The 25,321-nt window shown below is 54.4% G+C and overlaps 7 protein-coding genes across 7 annotated transcripts; 2 read left to right on the plus strand and 5 right to left on the minus strand.

Moving 5' to 3' along the window:
* Nucleotides 1-5,110: 5,110 nt before the first annotated feature.
* On the plus strand, nt 5,111-7,371 carry ATEG_04727 (uncharacterized protein; the record flags this gene model as incomplete). Its single annotated transcript, XM_001213905.1, has 8 exons — nt 5,111-5,211; nt 5,246-5,317; nt 5,374-5,637; nt 5,698-5,747; nt 5,778-5,868; nt 5,923-6,929; nt 6,985-7,099; nt 7,149-7,371. 8 exons carry the CDS (start codon nt 5,111-5,113, stop codon nt 7,369-7,371), a joined length of 1,923 nt encoding a protein of 640 aa, XP_001213905.1.
* A 369-nt stretch (nt 7,372-7,740) lies between these two features.
* ATEG_04728 (uncharacterized protein) lies at nt 7,741-9,850 on the minus strand (the record flags this gene model as incomplete). The annotated part of the gene is made up of 8 exons (XM_001213906.1): nt 7,741-7,947; nt 8,027-8,104; nt 8,142-8,249; nt 8,306-8,544; nt 8,589-8,783; nt 8,828-8,952; nt 9,005-9,494; nt 9,631-9,850. The coding sequence occupies 8 exons, from the start codon at nt 9,848-9,850 to the stop codon at nt 7,741-7,743; spliced, it is 1,662 nt and encodes a 553-aa protein (XP_001213906.1).
* Nucleotides 9,851-10,426: 576 nt separating this feature from the next.
* ATEG_04729 (putative beta-N-acetylglucosaminidase) lies at nt 10,427-13,165 on the plus strand (the record flags this gene model as incomplete). Its single annotated transcript, XM_001213907.1, has 3 exons — nt 10,427-10,462; nt 10,689-12,746; nt 12,791-13,165. The coding sequence occupies 3 exons, from the start codon at nt 10,427-10,429 to the stop codon at nt 13,163-13,165; spliced, it is 2,469 nt and encodes an 822-aa protein (XP_001213907.1).
* A 590-nt stretch (nt 13,166-13,755) lies between these two features.
* On the minus strand, nt 13,756-14,198 carry ATEG_04730 (uncharacterized protein; the record flags this gene model as incomplete). The annotated part of the gene is made up of 2 exons (XM_001213908.1): nt 13,756-13,863; nt 13,941-14,198. The coding sequence occupies 2 exons, from the start codon at nt 14,196-14,198 to the stop codon at nt 13,756-13,758; spliced, it is 366 nt and encodes a 121-aa protein (XP_001213908.1).
* Nucleotides 14,199-14,860: 662 nt separating this feature from the next.
* ATEG_04731 (Gfo/Idh/MocA family protein) lies at nt 14,861-18,486 on the minus strand (the record flags this gene model as incomplete). Its single annotated transcript, XM_001213909.1, has 3 exons — nt 14,861-15,808; nt 15,961-16,554; nt 16,996-18,486. 3 exons carry the CDS (start codon nt 18,484-18,486, stop codon nt 14,861-14,863), a joined length of 3,033 nt encoding a protein of 1,010 aa, XP_001213909.1.
* A 1,787-nt stretch (nt 18,487-20,273) lies between these two features.
* eb1 (microtubule-binding protein BIM1) lies at nt 20,274-21,012 on the minus strand (the record flags this gene model as incomplete). Its single annotated transcript, XM_001213910.1, has 3 exons — nt 20,274-20,336; nt 20,398-20,879; nt 20,946-21,012. 3 exons carry the CDS (start codon nt 21,010-21,012, stop codon nt 20,274-20,276), a joined length of 612 nt encoding a protein of 203 aa, XP_001213910.1.
* An 862-nt stretch (nt 21,013-21,874) lies between these two features.
* Nucleotides 21,875-23,915, minus strand: ATEG_04733 (F-box/WD repeat-containing protein; the record flags this gene model as incomplete). The annotated part of the gene is made up of 2 exons (XM_001213911.1): nt 21,875-22,847; nt 22,903-23,915. 2 exons carry the CDS (start codon nt 23,913-23,915, stop codon nt 21,875-21,877), a joined length of 1,986 nt encoding a protein of 661 aa, XP_001213911.1.
* Nucleotides 23,916-25,321: the final 1,406 nt, after the last annotated feature.

Consider the following 25,321-nt stretch of genomic DNA (forward strand, 5'->3'; position numbering starts at 1 on the left):
CGGTCTGACGTCGCTACAGCTAACGCGCCCAACGACTTGTGCCTAGTTGATAGGTCAGAGGATGCATATCACCAGGTAAAGAGCGACGGGATGCAAGAGTGACTGACTTGGTCGATGCGGTGGATGGGCGTCTCCGATTCTGAAGCAGCCCTCTACATTTCTCCCTTGGAACCATGTCCGCCAGGTATAGTCCGTAATATCTGACAGCTGCGTACCGAGATGAAACAAGTGAGATATAAGTCGAAGTCTCCGCATTGCTCACAGTGCAAATGCCGGTTCCAGATTGTCAACCCGCAGAAGTTGCATTCGACTACCGCCCCTGTGTATCCACAAGCTTGATCGGTATCGCGGTATCTCCCACACCTTCATCATCTACCAGTCGTTGAAAGATATCTAGTTATACTTGCATGTCGTTCTTGTAAGTATGGTCACTAATGCATGCATCGGAATCAGCGGAAATCTTCCAGTCTCAGTGTGACATTGTCTCTGATAGACAGCCTGGACATAGTCAAAGAAAGACACGAGGGACGTTGTGTGCATAATATTCCACACCACCTTGGTCACCTCGCAGAGACGTTCTAAATCTGGTGCCCCGTCACAGAGGGGAACACGACCAGGTCGCTTAGCTCCTGGTGGGTGACATAGATCGGGAAGTCGGCCGATTGTAATTGGTATACGGACACATTGGTCCACTCATGTGGGATAGATTTCCTAGGCTGTCCATGAAAACATCATATTTCATCTGGGATTCGATGTCCGTTCCAAAGCATAGAGAGCCCGGTCCGAGGCCTTTAGAGATCAGTAGAGTGTTCAAGCAGTGTTGGGTGAGCGTAGATACCTATCGACTCTATCATCACGTTGAGCGCAACGGTACCACTAAAGCATCTGTGAAGCCCAGAGCTGATGTGCATGAGTATGTCTGCAACAGTTATCCAAGAGCATGGCATACAAGGACTTCCGAGTGCCGACGTAACCCATCAACACCTCGGGAACGATGTCTTTAGGAAGCACTCGGAATAAGTCGAGGGAGCCCAGATGCTTCAGAGAAGGAGGTAGAGCTACATCGAGCGCGTTCTTCTATTCCCATGGACACTGGATATCCTTTGCATGGAGGTTACAGGAAGAGGTGGTAAGCTACATCTCGGACCTCGGAGCAACTTTGGGGGCCGAGGGGCCAAGCTACTCCCAAGTACTATTGGGACGTGGATGATCAGCCGAAGAGAGTAAATCTGGTAGATTCATCTTAATATCATGGCACGTTTGGCAACTCCTCACAGGCAGAAGTACCGCCGGCAGCCGTGATCCTTCTACAGTATGTGGTAGAATCTAGGACATACTTGCCGGAGAGGCCGTCAATTGTTTGCCGTTGAGAATATTTTCGTACCACTGGTCAAGCTGGTTAAAGCCACGAATAACAAACGGCTTTCCTTCCCGGAGTTTAGAGGTCCTCAGCCTCCAACAAGTCGTGGGCGTCCTGGAGCGCCAACTCGGAAAATGGGACGAGCGGCTTCCCATGATTGAGAAGGTCCTGTGCTGTTGGAACGCCGGGGCTCAACTCATCCGTAAAAAAAATAAATGCATAAATTAGTTGATTGTGAGAGGGCAGTATCGTTATTACTGTGATGGTGGGTTCATGTTGTGGTCAAGATACCGACCTTTGATGCTCGTCTCGCAAGACACGACCGTTTGTCACGTGATATGGACATTTTCTTATGCTGCACTAACCTAATTGGGTAGTATAGATCGCTCAGGGCCAGATGTTGATGAATCGAGTTTAGCAGTATAATGTTGGTTATGGATGATTTAGATGTACATTATTTCATTGGATATGTTTTGGGTCTGTATGAGAAGTATTCATTCATGGGGGCTACTAAGTTACTGAGACGCATCCGCCAACTGAAGGATCCTGATGACTTGACCGAAGATCGAGGCAAGTCTACAACATTGCAAGTCGATAATCCATAAGGTGCCTATTGTAGTTGCGTCTCGTTGAATGATATCAATAAGAATGGTATGTCGCATTATGGTGGTCGATAGACCCAATCCATGCCCAGAGTCTCATATGTGCTCAAATTATTTTGCATGGGGGATAATTGACGCAGGACTAGCCAAATTGATATTTGCTTGGTCTGCACAAATAGTGGCCGCTATCAGGCCAGAATATTGTCTCAGACCTTTGTTCAGTATTGGTCTGTACCTTGCTACATATACCTCAATCCGCTTTTCCAGTTATAGATCCATTTGAAAGAAAAGAGTTTTGGCTTGTTTTGTTTTCTTTGTGCTCGAGGAGAGTGTGATGTTCTAGAAGGCGCCTCTTGCCACTGGCCATGTCTGTCGAAAGGCAGACTTCAGCCTTGGATCGTCTTAGGAAAACGCCTGGAAGCATCAATCCGATCCGACGTGGACACAGGTCTTTTTCTGATGAAGATCGTCTCAAGGGCGTAACCTGACTGGTCCAACGCCGGTTTGTTGACCCGGAGAAATTTGATCGAGTCAGGTTTGGGGTCTTGTTGTACGAGGATTGCAAATTGGTCGTGTACCAATCCCGGTTGGTGACACAAGCAGGGCTTGGATGAGGGATTATACACCGCAACCTTCTTCGAGGCGCAAACATGTTACTATTTTGACCACGCGAATCATCACTCCCTAGCAAACAGTTACACTAAAGATTGGTCGAAGACCGCCGATGGTCAAGGCTAGGACAAGGACCGGGGTCATCGGGTGCAGAAAATAAGGTACGACTCCAAAGGTTGGACGATCTCGTATCGTCTGCCCGCTTCCGTCCTCCAACGAACGCTGGTGGCGACCGTTTCTTATTCATGGGGTGTAACAATTTCCACCGCCTTTGTTTCGGACGAGCTCTACAGCTAGTTTTCTGGTCGAGACCGTGGCGACGCTGTGCTCTTGGTCTGGTGGCAAAGGATTCTTTCATCCCACTAGCTAGTAGAAGCGAAAGCGAAGGGCCTGGGTGTTAGCGAAGATGCCGAGTCCGGCCATGAGTCCGAGATCCCGTGGGGGAGTGAAATGGATCTCCCAGAAGATACCCGAAAAGGCAAATCGGTCTCGACGGTCACCCACCGAAGCATCTCGAACGGAGGGTAATTGGATAGACTCCAAGCCACGAGGGTGGTGCTAACTCCACACATGGCGCCCCCTGGCGTCGCAACCGCCCCCGGGGCGCTCGAGCCTCAATCCGAGAACGGGACGTCATCTGGCTCACCCTCAAGGTTGGTTTTGGTTGATTGAGCAGGATCATGGGATTGGGGGGTTTTTTGGCTAATTGTTGCATTGGGTAGGCGGAGGTGGCTTGGCGGATTCCTGGGCGTCGATGGTTCACGACCATCATGATGACCACGCGAGTGACGGATTCCTTACTCCGTACGCTCAGAGAAAGGATAAAGAAAATGATAGAAAGCCATGGTGGAGTGTATCCACCTCCGGCAATTCCTCCCTGAAAGAAAAGCTGGCGCTGTGTGGGCTGATACTTGGACCAGCTGGGACTAGACGGGGCAAGGAAAAACTCACTTAGTCTGCTAGGACTAACGCGGTAGGGTCTCTCCACGTTACGTAGGTAGCATCCTCGGTTGTTATCCGCCCCGGATTTCAGTGGTCCCTGATCCGGGGAGGGACGCCCCCCTTTTCCCCCTTGGTCTGTTCCATGGATAGGTTTTGGTTTTGTTAGTCTGGGGTCAAGTCGACGACATGGTGATGGCCGACTCCGGGGTTGGATTCCTCGGCCAACCGTCCGATGTCGTCATCGCAATTAAAGCAATAATGGATTGCAATGGATTCTACAGATCTCGATCACACGTGAGAACGCCTGCCAAGACGAGGCCCGAATTCTCCGCAAGTCCAAAGCAACCTGGGATGGACGCAAAGGTGGTAGGACCCGTGAGACGGACCGCGTCTAAGCTGTTTGTAGGATAGTGATGCCGAGCTAGATAGGCCCCCGGCCAAGAGGAGCCAATGAATCTTGATCTAACGCTTGGCCGCTGGGCGCCATCATCCCGCGTTCTTCGTGCACATTGGGGGAGTCGCAAGCGTGGCGTTTTTGGTCTGACACCCTGCAACGCAGTCACCGCCAGGATTGGCTGGATCCAGGTCGATACTGATAGCCACGGACCTGTACCTAAATCCTGATGGCTCTAGCCGGAGGAAATCCTACAGCAGCAATAACAATAAATAATATACTCCGTACGCATCAGACCTATACGAGGGCACGCCGGACAAGTCACACCAGGCCGCCAAGATCATCCTCAACCCTAAATCCATCAAGACAGACGGCCCCCCCATGGCGCCACCGTCCGAAGCCGGGCGGGAGGATGCTGACCGGCGAAGGAGTTGTTTGTCACCCTCAGCACATGGTGGGGGCTTGGTTTTTAGCTCGCTCAAAGAACCTCATCCGGATAAAGTTTTCTGGACCGGCGACGCCGTCCTCGTCCGATGACCTGGAGACTCCACAATCCAGCCCCCAGACCAGCTTCAGACGAGCCCCAGACTCGCGTGGTTGACACCATGGACTCGTCTCAGACTCATCTGGTAGTATCGGGTACGACCCTCCTACACATGCTGACTGCCGTCCTCGTCAGCAGCATGCTTCAAAGCGTCATCCTTACCCCTCGTACCAGGGTAAGACCTCCTCTCGCGCGTACTTTGTAGAGAGATCGGGCCACGGGAATGGCTTTCTAGTAGGTAGATGCGTGAAACGCAGCCCGAGACGCTTGCATCCTACTGAGAAGTGGAACCCAATCAGAGCTGGGAGATCTGTGAAATTCGCTCGAAACTTGGCTAAATAATAACAATTAGAGTAATAATATTAAACTGGGCACGGGACGGAAAGGATTTTCTTTTTCTTTATTACTTTTAATGAGTGAATATCGACGAGGCGCAGTCACCTGTTGCTCTTCAGCCCTATTTCCTCTTTCGCTCTCTCGCTCTGTCCCTCTCCCTCTCTCGCTCTCTCTCTCTCTCTTCCATTTAATCCCGGTCTGCACCCCGCACCTTCCTTTCTTTTTATCTCTCTTTTACTCCGCATCTCCTATCCTTACACCCTCGTCGGGCCTCTACATCCTTACAAGTCCCTATCCTTCAGTCCAGTGCAGCTGTCACCATGGCGGATACCTTGGGGAAGAAAGACCTAGATGACGCGCCTGTTTCCCAGGTGGAGGAAACTAATGTGGAAGTCGTGAAGCAGTTTGTACCCCAGTCTCTGTGTGCTCGATACACATTCGTTAACACGCTCTAGTGCAAGCGACGGGGAGTCTGCCGAGAAGGCCCAGGCTGAGCATATCAACCTGAACAAAAACCTGTCAGCCAAGTATGTCTTCTGTGAACAATCTGGACCCTTCCTCACCCCACCGCTAACCCTACTAGGATCAAGAACCCCCTGGCAGACTTGACCCCAGACCAGGTCCTTCGTGATGTCGAGGAGTTTGCCAACGAGCATGGTCTGGAGGAGTCTCTTCCTCTTTTGAGAAAGGGTGTTCTGATCTCGCGGGACCCGGAGAATTACAGGTCGGTCCCAGGCATGACCGAAGAGGACATCACTGCGATTGAAAACGAGGTCGTCCACAAGTGGCGTCAGCCGTGGTCCCTGTACTTCACCATCATTCTCTGTTCCATTGGTGCCGCCGTCCAGTACGTTCTTTCCTACAAATCGAACGCTCTATGGGAACATGCCATCTAACGCCACAACAGGGGATGGGATCAAACCGGAAGTAACGGTATGAATATCAACAAAGCAGAGCGTGTGTGACAAATTCTAACCTAGGGCTTAGCTGCCAACCTCTCTTTCCCCGCACAGATGGGTATTCCCCAAGAGGGCCCAAACGCTGCGAGGAACCAGTGGATCGTGGGTGTCGTGAACGCGTACGTACCACCAACCTCTTTCCTTTTACTAGACACATAGCTCATCCAACATAGCGGCCCCTATATCGCTAGCGCCTGTCTGGGCTGCTGGCTCTCGGACCCCGTGAATGACTTCTTCGGCCGCCGTGGTGCCATCTTCGGCTCGGCCATCTTCTGCTTCGCCGCTCCTCTTGGTGGTGCCTTCTGCCAAACCTGGCCCCAGATGTTCGTGACCCGGCTTCTGCTTGGATTGGGAATGGGCTTGAAAGGCTCGACTATCCCCATCTACTGTGCGGAGAATACGCCGGCCGTCATTCGTGGTGGTCTGGTCATGTCCTGGCAACTGTGGACCGCATTCGGCATTTTCCTCGGAACCTGCGCGAACCTGGTCGTCAAAGACACGGGCGATATTGCCTGGAGACTGCAAATCGGATCCGCCTTCATTCCTGCCCTGCCGTTGATTTTCGGTGTGTATATCTGCCCGGAGTCCCCTCGTTGGTACATCAAAAAGGGCCAGTTCAAGAAAGCATTCGAATCTCTTCGTCGGCTTCGGAACACCGAGCTTCAGGCGGCTCGGGATCTCTATTACATCTACGCGCAGGTCAAGGTGGAGCAAGAAATTGCTGGCGAAGGCAACTATGTCACCCGTTTCATTGAGCTGTTCACGATCCCCCGCCTGCGTCGGGCCACCCTGGCCTCCTTCACCGTCATGCTGGCCCAGCAGATGTGTGGTATCAACATCGTCGCCTTCTACTCGTCTACCATTTTTGAGAAAGCCGGCGCTGGTTATACCGGAGCTCTTTGGGCCTCGTTCGGCTTCGGTCTAGTGAATTTCCTGTTCGCCTTCCCCGCCGTCTTCACCATCGATACATACGGACGTCGCGCCCTGCTTCTCTTCACTTTCCCCCAGATGGCCTGGACGCTGCTGGCGGCCGGCTTCTGTTTCTACATCCCCGAAGAGAACAGAGCCCACTTGGCCTGTATCGCTCTGTTCGTCTTCCTGTTCGCCGCGTTCTACTCGCCAGGAGAAGGTCCCGTGCCGTTCACCTACTCGGCCGAGGTCTTTCCGCTTTCTCATCGTGGTACGTACTCGCATCCCCACCCCCTGCTGCCTATATCCATGCTGACCGCGTTCAGAGGTTGGAATGTCTTGGGCTGTGGCCACTTGTCTCGGCTGGGCCGCCGTCCTTTCCATCACCTTCCCACGCATGCTGGACGCCATGACGCCGACAGGAGCTTTCGGATTCTATGCGTAAGTCTTGGCCCATTCTCAAGGCGCTCCCCATCTAACATGATCCTAGTGGTCTCAACGTCACTGCCTTGGTCATGATCTTCTTCTGGGTCCCCGAGACGAAGCAACGCACCCTCGAAGAACTCGACTACATCTTTGCCGTGCCGACTCGCATGCACATGAGCTACCAGCTGAAGAAGGCGCTTCCCTACTGGGTCAACCGGTACATCTTCCGCCGCAATGTGACGCTGGAGCCGCTGTACAAGTTCGACCATCTTGGCAATACGGCTTGATTGGAGCGCGATGTAGGGGAAGGCGACGTCTCGCGATGATGAATATGAATGTACGGGCTTTGTAATGCGGAGGATATGATAATGATGATTGGGCTAGATGCTGGTCGTTCTGTAACTGATTGCATGCTAGTTATTCGAGTCCTAGATAATGGATATCTGACATCATACGAGGTTTTCCTATTAGGAGGGTAGCGCGATAGGACTTGGAGTGGGCAGCGACGGGTTCCGAGATGCCATCTCGGAACCCCTCCCCCCTGAGTCTGGCATCGCTAACTAACCAGGCAAATAGCAACCTCGTCATTGGTGAATTACAGACAAGCTACCTGATATTAAATTAGCACACAAAGCACCTCCATATTGTCAATTCATCTATGAAGCAACGCCAACAGGAGTAACCGACGTCGCGCTGCCATTCTCATGCGCCTCCCGTCTACACTCAGCGGACACCTGGGCGATCCTGCGATCCTGTACAAACTTGCGACTATCCTCGCGACCCTTTTCAATATCGACAAAGCCGATGGCGATCATTGCAGCTGCACAAATAGCAAAAAGGAACGGGAATCCCATCCAGTTGTTCTGGGTGCTGTTGACGATTGCTTGGACGACGTTTGGGCCGATAATCGAGGACTAGATGGGTTTGTAAGTAGAAGCATACCTTCGGGTGGAAGTGGTTGTATGTACTTACGGCGCGATTGGTGATGCCAAAGAGAGCAAAGAACATGTTATCGTAGCCCTGGGGCATGAGCTCGCTGATCATGGTTTGGGCGTACTATGACGGTCATTGGTAAGTCTGTGTCACCTGCAGGAGAATTGTCACGTACGGCGTAGTAGGGCGCTTGGAAGAGCCCAAAGATGATATTGTAGAAATAAAACTCCCACTAGAACCTGTCAGCAGGCCAGTAACATCCGTTGGAAGGATTTGGAAGGGGCGCACTCGATTGTGGTAGCCAACACGCTTAGTCCACAGACCCAGCATGCCCCAGAACGGAATAAAGACGCTGAAGAAATTGGTCACGAGGAACATGCGCTTCGTGCGGATCTTGAAGTAGTTCTGGATGTACCAGAACCCGAACGTCGAGGCGATCGAGCACGCTGCTTGGACGATGTTGAGGTATGTCAGGTTGAGAAAGGAAAAGGAGATGTTATCGTTCTGGATAATGCCCACCAGCGATCCTGGACGCTGTTAGCTTCTGTCTGGGAATTGGATGTGGGCATACCTGTTGTGTTTAGGCCATCCGCCAGCAAGAAGTAGGCCAGGAAGTACAGGAAGGTCTGTGGTAGGGCGCGGACTTCGCGGAGCGCCATCCAGATCTGCTTGAAACCGATGGTGGCGTAGTTGGATCCTTTCGGGACGTCTGGTCCGGGCCGTTTCTGCTGGAAGATGAACCACCAGATGCCGAGAACAACCCAGTCTATCGTGGTCAGATGATGCTGGGGTCGATGGGTCAGGACTTACATGAGTTTGTAAGACAGAGGGCGAGGTTGTTTGCGTAGTTGTTGCCCTGCAGTGGCAGCAAGACACTGAGGTTGAGTACGAGGGTCAGGAGGTATCCGATGTTGCTATGCGCGGTGGAGACGTTGCTATTGCATGATGAGCAGCTTATTCCATCGAGGCTGTAGCATTCATACTCACCTGATATGATTCCGCTCCAGCGACTCAATCATGTCATACTCCTCCTGAGTAATCTTCCCCTCCCTGAGATCCTCTTCGCGCGCCTTACGCACATGCGGCATATATCGCGCCAGCCGGGGAAAGACAGCCGCGTAGAAGACCAGCGTCGCACCGTACGCGATATACGCAACCACATACATGCCCATAGCTGCGGGCCACTGGCTGGGATGTCGGATGGCCATCATGCCGTACTGCAGAGCCCAGCAAACGACAGTGAGGGCCAGGAGCAGCCAGCGGCCAAACGAACCATAGTCAGCCGCGCTACCGAGCCAGACAAAAATGACCGTCATGAACGTGAAGCACAGCCCGTTCGCGATAAGCACCACGGACGAGACGCTCCGCGTGCCGCCGGCCCACGGCACGACGCAAGGAGACGAGTCGCTGCATGGCTTGCGCGGGTTTGTGCCTGGCTGCCAGCCGGCGCCGTTGAGCGCCCATTGGAACCTGCGTGCTGCGTTAGTGTAGGGTGCGAGTTGCGTGGGGCGGGCGGGTTACAGGGCTTGCGTGTATGAGCCTGGTCCGACGCCGTTGTCGCCTGGATGGATTGTAATTAGTTGGGATTGTCGAGGAGGTTCGGCGTGGATTACCGTTGTAGTAGAGGTAGTAGGACCAGAGCTCCTTTCGAGTGGTCGTTGGCTGTTCAAAGGTCGCCTCCGATCGGAAGAGGTGGTCGATCTCATCGGAGGTGACTGTCTCGGGCGCTTTGGAGTGTGTTGTTTTGGTGCTGGGCTCTGGAATGTGCTCGTCCGTCCTGGGGTTGCCATCAGGGGCGATTTCCTGCCTGGATCCTTGGATTGGATCCGACATGGTGCTTGTAGCTATTGTATAGATGGAGTAAAAGGGGAGATGGTTGGAGACAGGAGCCTCGGTAGTGCATAAATAAGAGAATATAGACTTCGCCAGGGGATCTCGTGGCGCCGCGCTAGGGATGTACGCTGATAGCGAGGGTGAGGGGAGGGTGACACCAGCAATGTAACCCCGCAGTGCCCGCACAGACGACTTTCACTGATATCGCGTTGTGTATAGGATGATACGAGATGTAGGCTTGTATAGTTGCGATGGATTGTTGGATTCTGGGGGTCAATTAGGGCACGTCACGTTCTTCCCAAACCGGCAACGGGTTTGTCATCCGCGATTATCGACTATCGACTTCCCCTCTTCTCCATATCTTCTTCTCCCCTCCATCTTCCTATCTTGCTCCTCATATTTGAGTCCCGTACTACAATAACATCTCCACCGAACTCCGCGCACATCGCATCAGACTCCGGTGTACATCGATCGCCGATTGGTCATCACGTGGGTCTATCAAAGTGCAACCTCGTCTTCTCCAACAACCCCGCGGAGACCTCCGATGTATATCCATTGTCCTTCCTGCCACTGAATATGTCGTCAATGGATCTTCGCAAGAAAGTCGGCCAGGTATGCCACCACAATGCATTCCAGTTTGTCCCACAACTAACATCTGCGAGCTCTTCGCGGTCGGCTTTCACGGCCTGACCCCAAGCCCCGAAATCAAAACACTCATCCGTGAGTACGGTCTCGGGGGAATCGTTCTTTTCAAACGCAACATCCGTGATGCAGCCCAGCTACAGGTGCGGCCTAATTCCAACTGTCGGTTGTGACTGCATGCTGATAATCTATATAGTCCCTGACTCTCGCTCTCCAAGAAGAGGCCAAGCAAGCGGGCCATGAACACCCCCTTTTCATTGGCATTGACCAGGAGAACGGACTGGTCACGCGTATATGTCCTCCAATTTCGGCGCAGATGCCGGGATCTATGGCTTTGGGGGCCACCTATGATCCCGAGCTCGCCTATCAAGTAGGTGCGCTCACCGGCGAGACATTGAATGTCTTCGGAATCAACATGAACTACGCTCCAGTGTGTGATATCAATTCAGAGCCGCTAAACCCCGTCATTGGGGTCCGAAGCTTCGGAGACGACCCCAGCCTTGTCGGGCGGTTCGCAAGTGCCAGTGCGCGAGGTCTTCGGGAGAAAAAGGTGGTCCCCAGCGTCAAGCATTTCCCTGGTCATGGCGACACAGCAGTGGACTCTCACTACGGGCTTCCTGTCATCTCAAAGACCAGGGAGCAGCTAGATCAGTGTGAATTGAGACCTTTCCGTCGAGCAGCAGCTGAAGGTGTTGAAGCCGTGATGACCGCGCATATTTCCCTCCCTAACATCGGAGACGGAAAGCTCCCCGCTACGCTGTCTGCCGATGCCCTCAATATCCTCCGAAAGGATATGCAGTATGACGGGATGATCATTACGGATTGTCTGGAAATGGACGGTATTCGTGCGACGTATGGCAGCGAGAACGGCGCAGTCCTCGCGCTAGGTGCTGGATGTGACAGTATCATGATCTGCCATACTTATTCCGTTCAGGTCGGTGCCATTGACCAGATTTGCCAGGCTATTGAATCTGGCCAAATCCCGCAAGCTCGTCTGGATGAAGCCTATCGGCGAGTGGCCTCACTGAAAAGCCGCTTCCTTAGCTGGAATACAGCATGTCAACCCCCGAGCCTTGACAGTATGAAGCTCCTCAACGAAAAAGGGGTGTCGTTAGCTCGAGAGGCCTATTCTCGCTCGATAACTGTCGTCCGTGACAAACCGCAGACTCTTCCGCTGGCGAAGGATTCTACGATTGTGTTCCTGTTTCCTGGAGAAAAGACCCCGGCTGGTGGTGCGGTTGACGGAGAAGGCCTAGGAAGAAAGGGGGAGTACAATGCCTCCCTTTATCTTCAGGTCTTGCAGGCATGGAACAAGAATGTCACAGAAATCCGCTACGGGACCGCCGGACTGTCTGCTGAACAGTGGGCTCTCGTTGATGCGGCCGATGTCGTCATTTTTACTTCAATCAACGCCAGGGAATCCCAGTTCCAGAAGGCACTAGGCCTCGCATTGCCTCACCGCGCGCGGAAGCTGGTCGCTATCGCAGCCTGCAATCCGTACGACTTCTTAGACGACCCCATCATTGAGACGTACATCGCTACGTACGAACCTACGCTCGAAGCATTTACCGCTGCGGCCGCTGCATTGTTCGACCCTGACTCCGCAAAGGGGGCATTGCCTGTTGGACCAAACAAGCCCATTCCATCACACTTCACTGTCGAGCCATATTATGCGGCGACTGACTTTTCCGGTCTGGTGGGTGTTTGGAATGACTCCCTCCCCACTTATCCGCTGAGCGCGGATATTCTGCGCAAGGTGCTGCTCCCGGGATTTCACTTCGTAGCTCGAACTGCTTCTCCCGCTCCTACAGTGATCGGATTCTGTCTTGTGCAAACCAAGACGAAAGGGCCAATGACGTGCGCTCAACTGGCGGCATTGGCCGTCCACCCCAAGTACCAAGGACAAGGGGTTGGCACGGCGCTGATTGCGAAAGTCCGTGAATGGCTTCGGCAAAGCTGCAGGTCGCACCGGCTCGAGCTCGGCAGCTCATTCCCTCGCTTCTGGCCGGGAATCCCGACAGACCTGCCATCCAGCGTGCAAGAATTTTTCGTCCATCGGGGCTTCCAACTGGACCCTCCCACTTCTCGATCGGTAGACCTGTACCAGGACATTCGGGGATTCCAAGCTCCAGAAAAATATGTCACGCGAGCCCGAGAGGCGGGATACACGTTCCGGCCCTTAGCTATTGATCCATCCGGGGGTGAGTATGAATGCTGCTTGGATGGGCAATTGAGGAACTTTTCCGACAACCAGGTAGGTCTTTCACCTCTTTTCTTGGGTGCGCTAACAGGGTATAGGACTGGGTCCAGATGTACCGGGTGCTGGATCCCGCACAGTATCCGTCCAGCGTGATGGTGGCATTTGATCCAGAGGGCCACCAGGTGGGATGGACGCTCATGTTGGGCCCGTCGTCTCCGATTCTGCAGAAGAACTGGGCGTTCCCTCCGCTCTGCGGGCCGAATACCGGCTTGATCGGGTGCGTGGGGGTGGACAAGGACCGCCGCAAAGGCGGAATCGGCCTGGCGCTGTTGTGCCATGCGATTGAACATATGAAAGGGAGGGGGGTGGAAGGGGTGTTTGTGGACTGGGTGGCCCTGGAGGGATGGTACGAGCAGCTTGGATTCAAGACCTGGCGCAGCTACCGGACGGGGAAGATGAAGGATCAGGCGTAGGTACAGTTACCTGAGACTCTTAGAGATGAGGCCATTGCACAGCATAACATAGATGAGGGCAAGTGAATACATGCCGAATAGATGTTCAGTTGGTGCGATCTACAATTCCATGGCCGAGTATGTGCCCTTGCTTGCTATCTAAGTCTTGAATCATCTTCACTCATCTAGTATGTAGTTCTGCACGACGACTCCCAGCCTTGCGAGTCTGAGATAGGTAGTCCAGGAGTAGAGAGGCTGGTAGCAAGTGATGAGGAATGTCACTACCGTTTGTAGGAATGACAGAAACTGACAGACGGAATGATCGACTGCTGCAGAATGCGCTTGCAGTGTCCCTGCAGGAGGAATGTGGCTTGAGCCTGTTGCTGCAGACCATGCTTATACCTACGAGGCACGCGACCATAGATGTGGGATAGTCTGACTGCCCTTCAGGCTATGTACAAAGAAACATCTCCATGAATTAAACATTAAACATCAACCATCAACCCCAACAGCCAGGCCGTGACCGGTCACTAAAGCAGACTCTGCGGGTCTCGAATGGAAAGAAGATAAACCGACCTCAGCCATGCACGGTACACACTCAAGAGCACCGCTTAAGCATCACCACCTCCCCCTCCACTTCCACTGTCACTCTCACTCTCGCTGCTCCCACTATCTTCATCCATGCCCGCAGGATTCTGGCACGCAATCGCCTGGCCCGCCTGTCCCACACACAAACCATCAGTAAGGCCACCATCCACTCCACAATATAGCTGTAGCACAGAAAGAAGACACTCACCAGAGCAAGGGTACAACACTGCGGCTTATCCCCAATCTTAGCGCAAATCTCCTTGAACTCCGCCGCGCTGCTGGGCAGCGGCCCCGGCGGCTGGCAGTCCAGCGACACAACGTCGGCGACGTTGACGGCGCAGCACTGCATGCTGCTGTAGGCGGTACCGGAGGGGCAGATCGGGGCTCCGTGGCGCGCGGCGAGCGGGTTGGCGAGTGCCAGGGCCGCGGAGAGGGTGCTGCTTAGGATGGCGAGTGCGGTGCGCATTTTCAAAACAGAATGACAGGCTCACTAACTAATGATGTTGGATTAATGAATGAATGCTTGATGGAAGACCTGAGGTCTTTATAGTTGTATATCGCGACAGCCCTTAGTAATAGCCTTTCCGCTCGCTAAAGAGGTATGCATATCTTGCCGCGAAGTAGTTGTCTGTTTTGATAGCCCGGTAGTGTTTGACGGCATCACCCTTGCGGCCTGCAGGGTAGGGTCAGAATGTGTCCCGGAATGCAGGGTGCATCTATACCTGCAGAGACGATGGGATTGGCTGGGGCAAAGGGGGATGCTTGTTGTCAGCCCTGGATCGCCTGTGGGAGCAGTGCCGAGATAGTAAGGTTGTATGGATGCCTTGGGTAGGACGGAGATCTGTTCCGCATTGGACGGGGGCATTCCTGGGCTCACTGGGGTCTGGAGACTGGAGATCTTCAGGTAGGATTGCTGCGCTGTTGTTGTTATTGTTATTGTTGTTGTTGTCAGTAGGTGTAGTTGTGCTGTTCACTTGAAGGAAACCTATGCATTGCAGTTTCTACTATGATATTGTAGTACTAGATGTACCTACTGGGTACTGTGTATCAATTGACACCATGAATAGAGCAGACTGCCATATATCCATGCACCACGCCGTCATGCAATCATAATCATCATCATATTATTCAGGCCATATCATCCATATAACCCCCCCACCACTCCTTCCACCGCACCACCTTCTCCTCTCTTCTCGCCTCCTCGGCCGCAAACACCACGGCGTGACTGCGCACCGCCTCCTCCAACGTGCACCCAACAAACCGTCTCTGCGCCTCGTCCACTGCCCAACCCTCCGCCTCCACCGCCTCGACCGCCCGCACAAAGCTGCGCGCCAGCCCATAATCCCCGCCGCCGTGGCTCTTCTCCTCCTCGGGTGGCTGGCGCGGCACCTCGATCGTGCGCGTCTCGCGTGTCTCGAACGAGTAGATGGTGATCGTGCGCGAATCGTAGGTCAGCTCGCCGCGCGTGCCGTACACGCGCCCGCGCCGCTCGCACTGCTTCTCCGTCGGCGCGATCATATGGAACACCGCCGTCTTGGCGGGTCTCCCGCCATCCGCACTCTCGTCGTCCCACGCGATCGTCACCACCTGGTCGTCGCACACGTCGTTGTCCGCCTCGTACACGCACCGCCCGTACCAGGGCCGCGCCGCAACCGCTGCGTCTGGTGTGCCGGGGGTGTAGTCCTCCTCGAGCCGGCGGAGGAGATGCGCCTCGGCGGCGGCGGGCGACGACGTGCGCACGACGTCCTCGATATCCGGGCAGACGATGTTGACCGGCCAGTCGACCTCTCCGCGCGCCAGGTGCATGTCGCGGTAGATCTTGACTGCCGAGTAAATGCAGTCCCGCTCGGCGGGACACGAGACGCAGTTGGTGGCGGCGCCGGCGTGCGGCGGCTTGCGCGCGCGGCGGAACTGCGTCAGCGCGCCCGTGGACGAGATGGTGCGTGGATGGTGGGGGGATGCGGTGGCGGGGGCGGGCGCGCCGTCGGGGCCGGCCTCGGGGGACGATAGCAGCCACATGATGAAGTCGATGTCGTGGCAGGACTTGGTCAGTAGGGAGCCGTCGCCGGCTGGCGTCTGGCGGCGCCAGTTGCCGCGCACGTAGCTGTGCGAGAAATGCCACCAGGCCGACGGGTTCGCAGTGTTCCAGCGAGACGATGTCGCCGACCACCCGGGTCTGTGTGGAGGAGCCGCCGCAGGAGGATGTTGTGCGGGCTGTAGCGGAGGACGTGGCCGATGCTGAAGATGCGGTCGGTGGGCTGCAGCGCGCGGTAGACGGATAGGCAGTCGGCGAGGGAGAGCGTCAGGGGCTTTTCGCAGAGGATGTGTAGATTAAGAGGCGCGATGGCGTGGAGGATCTCGGCGTGCGTTTCGTCCAGCGTGCAGATGAAGACGCCCGTGACGCCGACGGCGGTGCTGTGCGGGTCGTTGCGCCGACGCTGCTCCCACTCGAGCCATTCGCGCCAGTCGCTGAAAGACTGGCCGTTCTGTGGCTCGCCCGTGCCCCAGATGAAGTTGCGGCCGAATTCGGTGCGCTTGAAGGCGTGAGGCTCCGCGACGGCATGGATGGTTCCTGGCGTGGCACTGGTCACGGCGCGGCCGTAGGCGACGCCGCGGGAGCCCGCGCCGATGACGAGAAAGCGGAGAGGTTGTGGCTGGTGGGAGCCGGTCATGGTGGTGGTGCGGTAGAGGGAAAGGGAGGGAGGGAAAGGGAGGAGGTGAGGTGAAGATATGAAGATATGGAGGAGACGAGGTAGTATCAGAATGCGGGGAGACGGCACCGTGACATGTGCAATCGGCGCGCCGTAATTGGCGGAGCTTAACTATAAATAACGATCTACACAATTACCCTTTTCGGGCATTTCAAAGCAACCGCTACGGAGTATCTAGTTAACTTCCTGGCAGACGCAATCAAATGCATAATCGGGGTATCCATAAGCATCACTAATTACACAATCAACAGTCACACAGAAGGCCTCACAACCCTCCTGCGCAAACCCTATCCACAGAGGCATCTATGTACAGAGCAACCTCGTGACATATATACCAGGGAGTTGCACCGGAGGCAAGTATTAGGTTGGTAAAGTTTGTAGTCGAAGAAGAATATTACTTCAGATGCTTTCGGTAAACCGGCTGCCCCGACTCCCGTCAAAGCTCGGGTGGCTGCGGCCCAGCAGATCCGGTCGGGGCGGGATACTCGGAGGGAGGGCGCTCGACGGCTGCGGGATCACATGCGAGACGTTGGGCTCATTTGAGAGACTCACATTCGACGACCCTGCGATGGGCGTTCGAGCAGGCGATGGGCGGAAGATCACCGACTCCTCCGCCTCCCGGGTGTAGCTGGCATCCAGCGGTATGCCGTACGGATGGGTGGGCGGTGGTTGGGACAGCGACGTCCGAGGTTGAACAGGCGGCGATGAGGGGAAAATGCTGCTGGGCTCCGAGACCGTCGGGGACGTTTCGCCGAAAGGAGCACCGCCATATCCATCTCCGCCGGACTGCAAAACAGAGGGGATTTTCCGTCCAGCGATCTTCTGGAACCCACGCTCGCTGCTGGATGAGAGGGTGCTATCCGTGCGTGTCGTATGGTTCGATTGTCGCCAACGCTTCACAAACGCAGGCGCGAAATATGAGGCCGTGAAGAGCGGGTCGTTGCTGGATCGTCGGGAGGCCATCTCGGCAGACCGTGGGGCGGACTCATGGCCCGCTGCGGCGCCCGTTCCTTCGTTGGACGGGAGGCCGCGTGGCTGCTGAAACGCAGCTTTTCGCCGTTTGAACAAGAGAAGCGCCAGGACGATCAACATGACAATGCCAGCTACCCCTCCAACCACACCCCCGGCAATCTTTCCTTTGGTTTCGCTGTCAAGGGAGCTGCCGGAGCCTGCAGCGGCAGTGGTGGTCGCGTAGGGGGTTTGGTCCATCCCTGTAGTGGCCGTGCCCGTAGCCGTACCTGTCCACGACCCGCCGCCTCCGGCCCCGTTCCAGCCGCCTCCACCAAAATAAGTAGTGGTTGTTGAAGTAATGTCAGTCGTTGTTGTCGAGGTTATGGACGGGGTCTCTGTCGTTGATAGGGACGTTGTGGTGGTAGTGCTAGAGTCCGACGTGGACGTCTCAGTCGAGCTGAGGGTTGTTGAGGCGGGAGTGGTGGTGGTGGGGGGGATAGCGCTGGACTGAGTGGTCTCCGAGGTAGGTAGCGGTTTGCTTGAAGTGAGGGTGTCTGTCGATGAGGAGACAGGCGTGGTAGTGGGTGCTGACACAGAGGAAGTCGAGGATTCGGAGGTGACCGTTGTCGAAGTCAAGTCACTGCTAGTCGTGTCCACCGGGGTCTTTGTCGACGAAGGAACTGCGGTGGAAGTAGTTGCGGCGGGCGAAGTGGTGCTAGCCCCGGTAGAGCTGTCCGAGTTTGCCGTGCTGCTCTCCGACGGTGTAGTGGCCTCCGACGTTGCTGCCGGGATGGCGGTGGTCGGGTTCGCCAGAGTCGTTTGGGCAGCACCCCCCATATCAGGAACTACAGTTGCCTGCGTCGTTGTCTGATCCTCCGGTGTAGGGGTCTGGCGTTTTCCCAGCCATTGGCCCCGATCGCTCTGCGCAAACCGAGTGTCCCGAAAGTCGCGGTTGATTTGATCGTTGGAGCCACTTGACCGCCCTTCGAGGGAAGGTTGATGTGCCCCGATACCGCTGTGAGTGTGTACTGGCCGGTTCCTCCTCCCCAGGCGGCCAAACCGCGGGTGACGGATCACGCCGTGGTGGGCCATCTGGCTATGGCGTTTTGCAGTACGGTGATGGCTTGTCGAATGTCAATGGAGAGTATATGTGGGTAGAATTGAAGAATATGGACGTGACGAAGGAGATTGGATATGTAGATGGCTGAACCGGTCGCGGTATGGAATCGAAATGGGCGAGAAAGGTGCCTGCCTGCACAAGAAGAGAGTGTGGTGAAAAGAGAGCAGAACGAGAAGAAACGAAGGCGTCGTCGGATGAATTTTCCGTAGAGGGAGTGTGAGGCTCTGCCGGAAGCAGAAGCGCTGAATTGCGATGCGATGGACAAGGAGTGGACGTCAGTTGCAACGGCAACCGACTGAGACGAAGGGTTGAGAAGGAAGAAGCACGGCTAGAGATGCATGAATCTGGTATTGAGGGTCAGCGGGATGGCACGAAGCCATTGACGGCACTTGGGCATCAATTGAGACTATTGAGAGGACTAGGGGAAACGCACAGGATGCAAAGAAGTAAACAAGGTGACGCGAATGGAAAGCTAACCCCTGATGGTATTGTCTTCTGGCGTGGGGAGTCGCGAATCGTTAATCCATTATCCTGGTCACCACCGAAAAACATCGACAGGTTCCGGATGGGACGAGACGGATGAGACGGGGTCCAGGCCAGGATCGCCGAGCTTGTTGCCGTTGGGACGAGGACGATGGGCGGTTCGGGATCCACGTTGACACCCAGGTGCCGGACCCAGGGACTCTCTCGACGCCGTTCCGTGGTCGTGAAGATGAGAGTGATGGCGGGAGGGAGAGAGAGGGAGGGAGGGAGAGATGAGAGACGGGAGACGGGAGAGAGCAGAAGACGGACGAGGAGACCGATGGATGTCAGGTGGCTAAGAATAACAACAACAAGAGATGGATGGATTCGGATGGTCTTAGACTTGCAGCGTTAGCGTCGATGAGGAGCGGTTTGGACTTGCACGGTGATTCTATGATTTTCTCCATTTGATTGGGAAACCTCTGCAATCGCTTGCCTACTCTATCCCTGGGTAGCTTTCGACTATTAATCCTACGTACAAAGTGAGGCTCTAATTCGGTCTCTCATTTTGATGATGCTTATGGAGTACTTTCAGGTACATACGGAGTACATGCAAAATGCACACTGCAGATGCAAAAAAAGAAAAAGAAAAAAAAAATGCAAAATGGAGACCCGGGCGGGGAAGGACTCCCATTGGCGGGCCAAGCCCGAGTTTAATGAGGCCGTCTCACCATCATTTCCGCTCATTTCCCCTTCCGACCAGTCTAGCCTCTTCGACCAGACGACATCCCGCAAGGGGCTCAGAACGCCATGCTCATCATCCGCAAGGAGGACAATGACACCTGAGATGAAAGGAACTATTGACTTGGTGACTGACAGGTCACCCTCTAGCTTACTATTTCAGTACCTGAAATTCCATCGCTGGAATGGAAGATTCGAGGAATGGTCCGTGGGGAGAACCCGAAACCTACGGGAAGCCTATAGAACATCGTGTAACATCCGAGTCCACCAAAGAGGGAATCCAAGGAATCGAAGGAGTCGAAGCGTCACGTGAAATATCTATGCTGGGCTCCGCATCGAAAGGAAACCCAAGTCCTCGTCACCAACAGCTACCTACCTAAGTACATATGCACCGAGGCTCGTCCCCCGGCTACCTCCATCCGTAATGCAGATGTGTCAAGGCCCAAAGCATTGAAGAGAAACAAACAGCTAAACAAACACAAGCGTCACACCCACCCGGTCAACGCTGCGGATACTATGGGGTATTAATAACGGACTGGCGGTCATAGCCACCAACTCAGAAGGTCTCCAGTTCTTCGGCGGCGCCCTCCTCGGCCTCGGCGGGGATCTCAAATCCTTCCTACATGGGGTCAGCTTCCAACATCACACCGATACCGGAACGACAAAGCACTGAATCATACCTCCGTCGAGTACAGGATTCCCTGGATGTGCTTCACCAGCGAGTCTTCCTCCTTCTCCAGCTCCGGGTCCTGCTCAATGGCGCTCTGCAGCAGCAATTCAATGTCCCGTAGCTTGGCGAAATAGAAATCGCGCTCCTTCTCTAGTCCCGCAATCGCCTCCTTCTGGCTGTTGATCTCATTCTGCAGGGCCACCGTGCTGGGGGAAACACCACCGCCCGCCGCCCGCGGACGAGCCCCAAGGGTCGGGGTCGTGCCACGGCGGGTCGCTCCTGCAGAGCCGGCACCCGCGCGAGGCGCACCGGCCGAGACAGGGGGAGCCCCAGAGGCCTTGCGACGGCCCACAGCATCGTAGTCACCACCGGGGTAGTGCTGATCCCAGAATTTCTTGGTCCACTGGAGGAACTCCAGGTTGTCTTGCATGCGGCATTTCGAAAGTTGCTGGACAGGAATGGGCTTCTCGATCTGGTGGCGGGCAAACACATCTGTTAAGGGAAGGAAGGGGGGTTAACGGAATCGCTTCGCGTACGCGGGTGATCCAGGGTCCCTACTCTGAAGAATCTTGAAGTTCTGCAGATAGGCGTATTCAGTGTTGACGTTGAACTTGACGCGAGACATGGGTACGTCCACTGGACAAGGAAGATGCGGATGTCAGTTATCCAAGCCGATCGGCCGGAGGGGTTTGCGGGGGTCTCACTGTATATCGAATCGAAGATCTGACATAACGCAGCACTGTACGATTCCCGTTGTCAGACTGTGTTCTTGTATAATGGATAGGCCATCTGATCCATCATGCAATGTTGTCCAACCCCACCGGACAACGTTGATAGCCTCCCAGGAGGGAAAGAGTCCAGGGAGTGAAGAAAGGGATCGGAGCGTACCCAGTACCGCACTGCTCAATCTTGGTGAGGTTCAGCTGCAGCAGGCTGTTGATCCATGCCAACAGCTCTTGTCTGTCATGGTGAAAACAGACGTCAGTCACTAGGCCAGACGGGAAGAGGGGATCCGACGAACCTAGATTCGCCCATGGTGGGGTAGTGAAGCGATGATGAAATCGGATAGGAGGTAGAGAAAAGTGCGGAAGGATGCAATGGACGGATGAGAGAAATATAAGGCACGGAGCGGCCAGGAGATCAGAGTACCGGGGAAAGTTGGCCTGTTGTTTATGGCGTAGAGAATGAGGCAAGCAGGAGGATTGTTTTGTTGCTGTCGCCAAAACCCACGGGTCCGTTCAGGCGCTAACCCCCGTTGGCCAATCACAGCCCTCGCCGCCTTAACGACCACTTCTGCCTCAGGCAGCTACAAACATCATAAAAGGAACCATATAGAACTAGGTGTATCAATTCAAAAATCGCTAGCCAGTGTATGCATCTGATATCTCCAAACTCCATAAAGGGTCCCCATAACTCCAATCCGAGACTTTTCCCAGTCAAATCCAACGACAAAGCAAAAGCAATTCTATAGAGTCTCTGTACATAGCTTACTCTTCTAGCAGCTCAATTCCATCCAATCCATAGCCAAAATCCATAATCACCGCACGGGAATCTTGACTAGTCGCCACAATGCGGCGATAGTCCGACTTGACACTCAACATCCAGCTGGTGGTCCACCCCGGGAGGTCAATGGACAGCTCCCCGGTCTGAGAGTCGAAGACTTTGACGCTCATGTCATAGCTGCCGCTGACGATCCGCTGGTTCATGCTATCCAAGTGCAACGACCGGACTAGCCCCACCTGCCCCTTGAGCTCGCGCACCATGTCCCCGGTATTCGCATCAAATTGGTAGATGACCTTGTCATTACCACCGGTCAAGATGGTCCGAGCATCGTCACTGAACTCGACACATGCGAGGCCCCGATCCTTGCTGGGAAACTCTTTGACGCAGAGTCCCGATGTGATGTTCCACAGCTTGGCAACCCCGTCTCCACTGGCGGAGACGATCAGATCGCCACGGAGCTGGACCGCATTCACGGGGCCCCGGTGACCGAGGAGTTTCTTCAGAAGGGCGCCGGAGTGTCGGTCCCAAACGCAGATGGTACTATCCTTCGAACAAGACACAATGTAGCGGTCGTCAAAACAGACATCCAGAACACCAGAACTGTGACCCTCCAGGCGGCGAATAGGCTTGTAGTCATTGTTGATATCCCACACGATGCAGGTGTAATCGGAAGATCCGGTAACCATAATCTCCTCATCAAATTGCAAGCATAGGATCGATGCACTGTGGTGATCAGTCACCTGGCCCGCGGGAGTGGTAATGCCTGCCGGCAGCTTGGGAGGAGGGTTGATGGTAAGAAACGGCGGCTTCCCAGACGACTGTTGCGCGGTGGGGTTGAACGGTGGGATCCCAGATACATCTGCAGGAGGAGGGCCAATGACTTTGCGACAAGACCAGGGGTAATGAGCATCCCATACTCTGATCGTTCTATCGCGGGAACCGGTGATGATTTTATCCCTGCAGGAATACAAGTCAGATATGGGGAGACAAGATTGGGTGATCAAAAACATACTCATCAAACTGGGCACAGTATACGCTGTCAGTGTGTCCATGTAGATAGATCGCCGCGGCCTTTCCTTCCTTCCACCGATGCTCCAAAGCACGACGGACGAGAAACATTTTCTTCCAATCCTGGTTGGGGATGTTCTTGCCGAGCCCAGCGGATTGTTTCTTTTTCGATGGCGATTCTCCGGGTCGGTGGGTTTGATGAGCGCGACGATACACACGTTTCCAGACAGTCTGGGAGGAGGCCTGCTCCTTCCACGCGTGAGAGACGAGTTCCGCCTGCATGAGAGACTGGGGATCAAGGTTGGAGAGGATCTGCGAGATGATCTCGGTGGGGAAGTGGGCTGTCGGATCGAGACGGACTACCGCAAATTCTGTGTCCGACATCTCTGAACGGTCTCGCAGATCAATGCCAATCCCGCTCTCCGCATCATGGGTCAAACGCGTATCAGACAGTTTTCTGCCATCACGCTCCATCTTCACCAACTCGTTCTGGGCCGCCGCGGCAGCCCGCGCTGCGGCTCCGGCGTAGATATCATTGGGAAGGATGGGAGGCTCTAGGCCATTCCCGGGGATGGGAGCAGGGACGGAGGCGGTCGGGGCATAGAATCCATGGAGAGCCGAGACGCTGTTCAGTGATGGACGACGGTTGATGCTGCACCAAGTGTTTCTTGTGCGCGGTGCATTTTCCCGCGGACCGTCGATATGATCCTCCTCCTGGCTGTGATGAAGGTTGTGTTTAGAAGACTTGTGTCGAATTGACACGGACAGACGACGACCAAGAGCCCGCAGCCCGTCGACCGGGTGACGCAGGTTGGAGAAACTTTTGGCACTTCGACGCCGGGGGGCAGGCTGAGGGAAGTGGTTCATCTCTTCCAACACCTGGCTTTCGTCCTGGACGCCATCCACGACGGACAGTTCATGCAAGACACCGCGTTCCATGCTTGTTGGTTGGCCGGAGGAGACTGTAGCGGTGCGAGGGCGGGTTCTGATCGAGAAAGAGGGACGTCGCGGCGTCATGGTGGACGGAAATAAGGATATGTGAAAGGATGGCTAAAGGGGGAGTCTAAGTGGATCGGTTATATAGTGACAGGCGAAACTCCGTGTCGGAGCAGCTGAGACAGTGCACCAAGGGAGCCAGCAAGGGCGATGGTGGGGAGGTTGGAGGAAGTATGTACTGCGAAACGGAGGGTCGAGGGGGCGCCTGTGGAGGGCACGACGGTAGGGACGGTTGACAGACAGCAGAAGCGGGCGAAAGAAGACGACAGACTGACGACAGACTGCTGCTGGCCGAACCACGAACTATTAAGAGAAGTATATAAGAGAACGAAGGATGGAAAGAGGGAGATTGTGGATCAATGCAAGCGATAAGGGCATAAATCCACAAACAGAGAAAAACAACAGCGCACAGACGGAAGAAAAGGATGAAAGAAGGAAGGAAATGGAAAGGAGCGCTGACACGACAAGAAAAGAAAGAAGATCAATTGCGGTGATGAAGTTTCAGGGGAGAAAAAAGGAGCAAAACTTATCGGCGGGCGGTGAGGCTGGATTTGCCTCCCAGTCCGACTTGCCGATTCGTCTGGGGAAGAAAATTAGTATTATTCTTATGGATTAAAGAAGCAAACCAAAGTCTAAGTTGTCCGCCCAACGCACCGCCATCGCCAATCGGACGCCACGAGCATGCCTGAACGCCATCCGGGTGGCGGACTCCATTCCCTGGTGGGAGCAAAGTTTGCACTGCAGAGATTTAGTACCGAAGGAATGTTCACGAGAGTAATAAAAATATAAATCATAATGATAATAATAATAATTTGAGGCAATTCTTCGAAGAAAGGAAGATGTTGGGCTGATTCAGCTTATGGCAGAGGAGCCCAATGAACAATGCAATGGCTACTCAAGCACAGCATGGCTACCTAACATGACAAAGGTAGATAATATTACTAACGGTCTATAAATAGATGAATAAGTGACAGTCTCTTCTTTGTGCAACAAGACACCCTGATCATGTTCATATATCACCACATTGTATACTAGGTAGGTATCAATTGGATCTGGCGATCTTGTTCCACCATCGGACTGCCGCCCCCGTGGGGATGTCAATCCTCACGATCTGATCCACTCGTGCCGCAGAGGAGTACAGAGTAGATGAATGGGTTGCGTTCTAGCATTTGACAATTCTTCAAACATTGTTAGAAAACATCATAACCTATGCATCCAGGCTATATAGTGTCCGATTGACTCTCCAGGTGAGAAATATATAAAGGCTAGTGATGATGGGTGGAATGTATGTATTCAGAGTATCTATGCAACACAACAGAAGATGAACAAAAGAACAATGCATAGAGTGCGTAGTAGTACAGGTAGTAATTATGCAGCAAGAGTACCCTGGGGTTGCCATGAGGACCTTGATGACCATACGGAGTATA

This window comes from Aspergillus terreus, genomic scaffold (assembly GCF_000149615.1).
Source record: "Aspergillus terreus NIH2624 scaffold_6 genomic scaffold, whole genome shotgun sequence".
Classification (NCBI taxonomy): domain Eukaryota; kingdom Fungi; phylum Ascomycota; class Eurotiomycetes; order Eurotiales; family Aspergillaceae; genus Aspergillus; species Aspergillus terreus.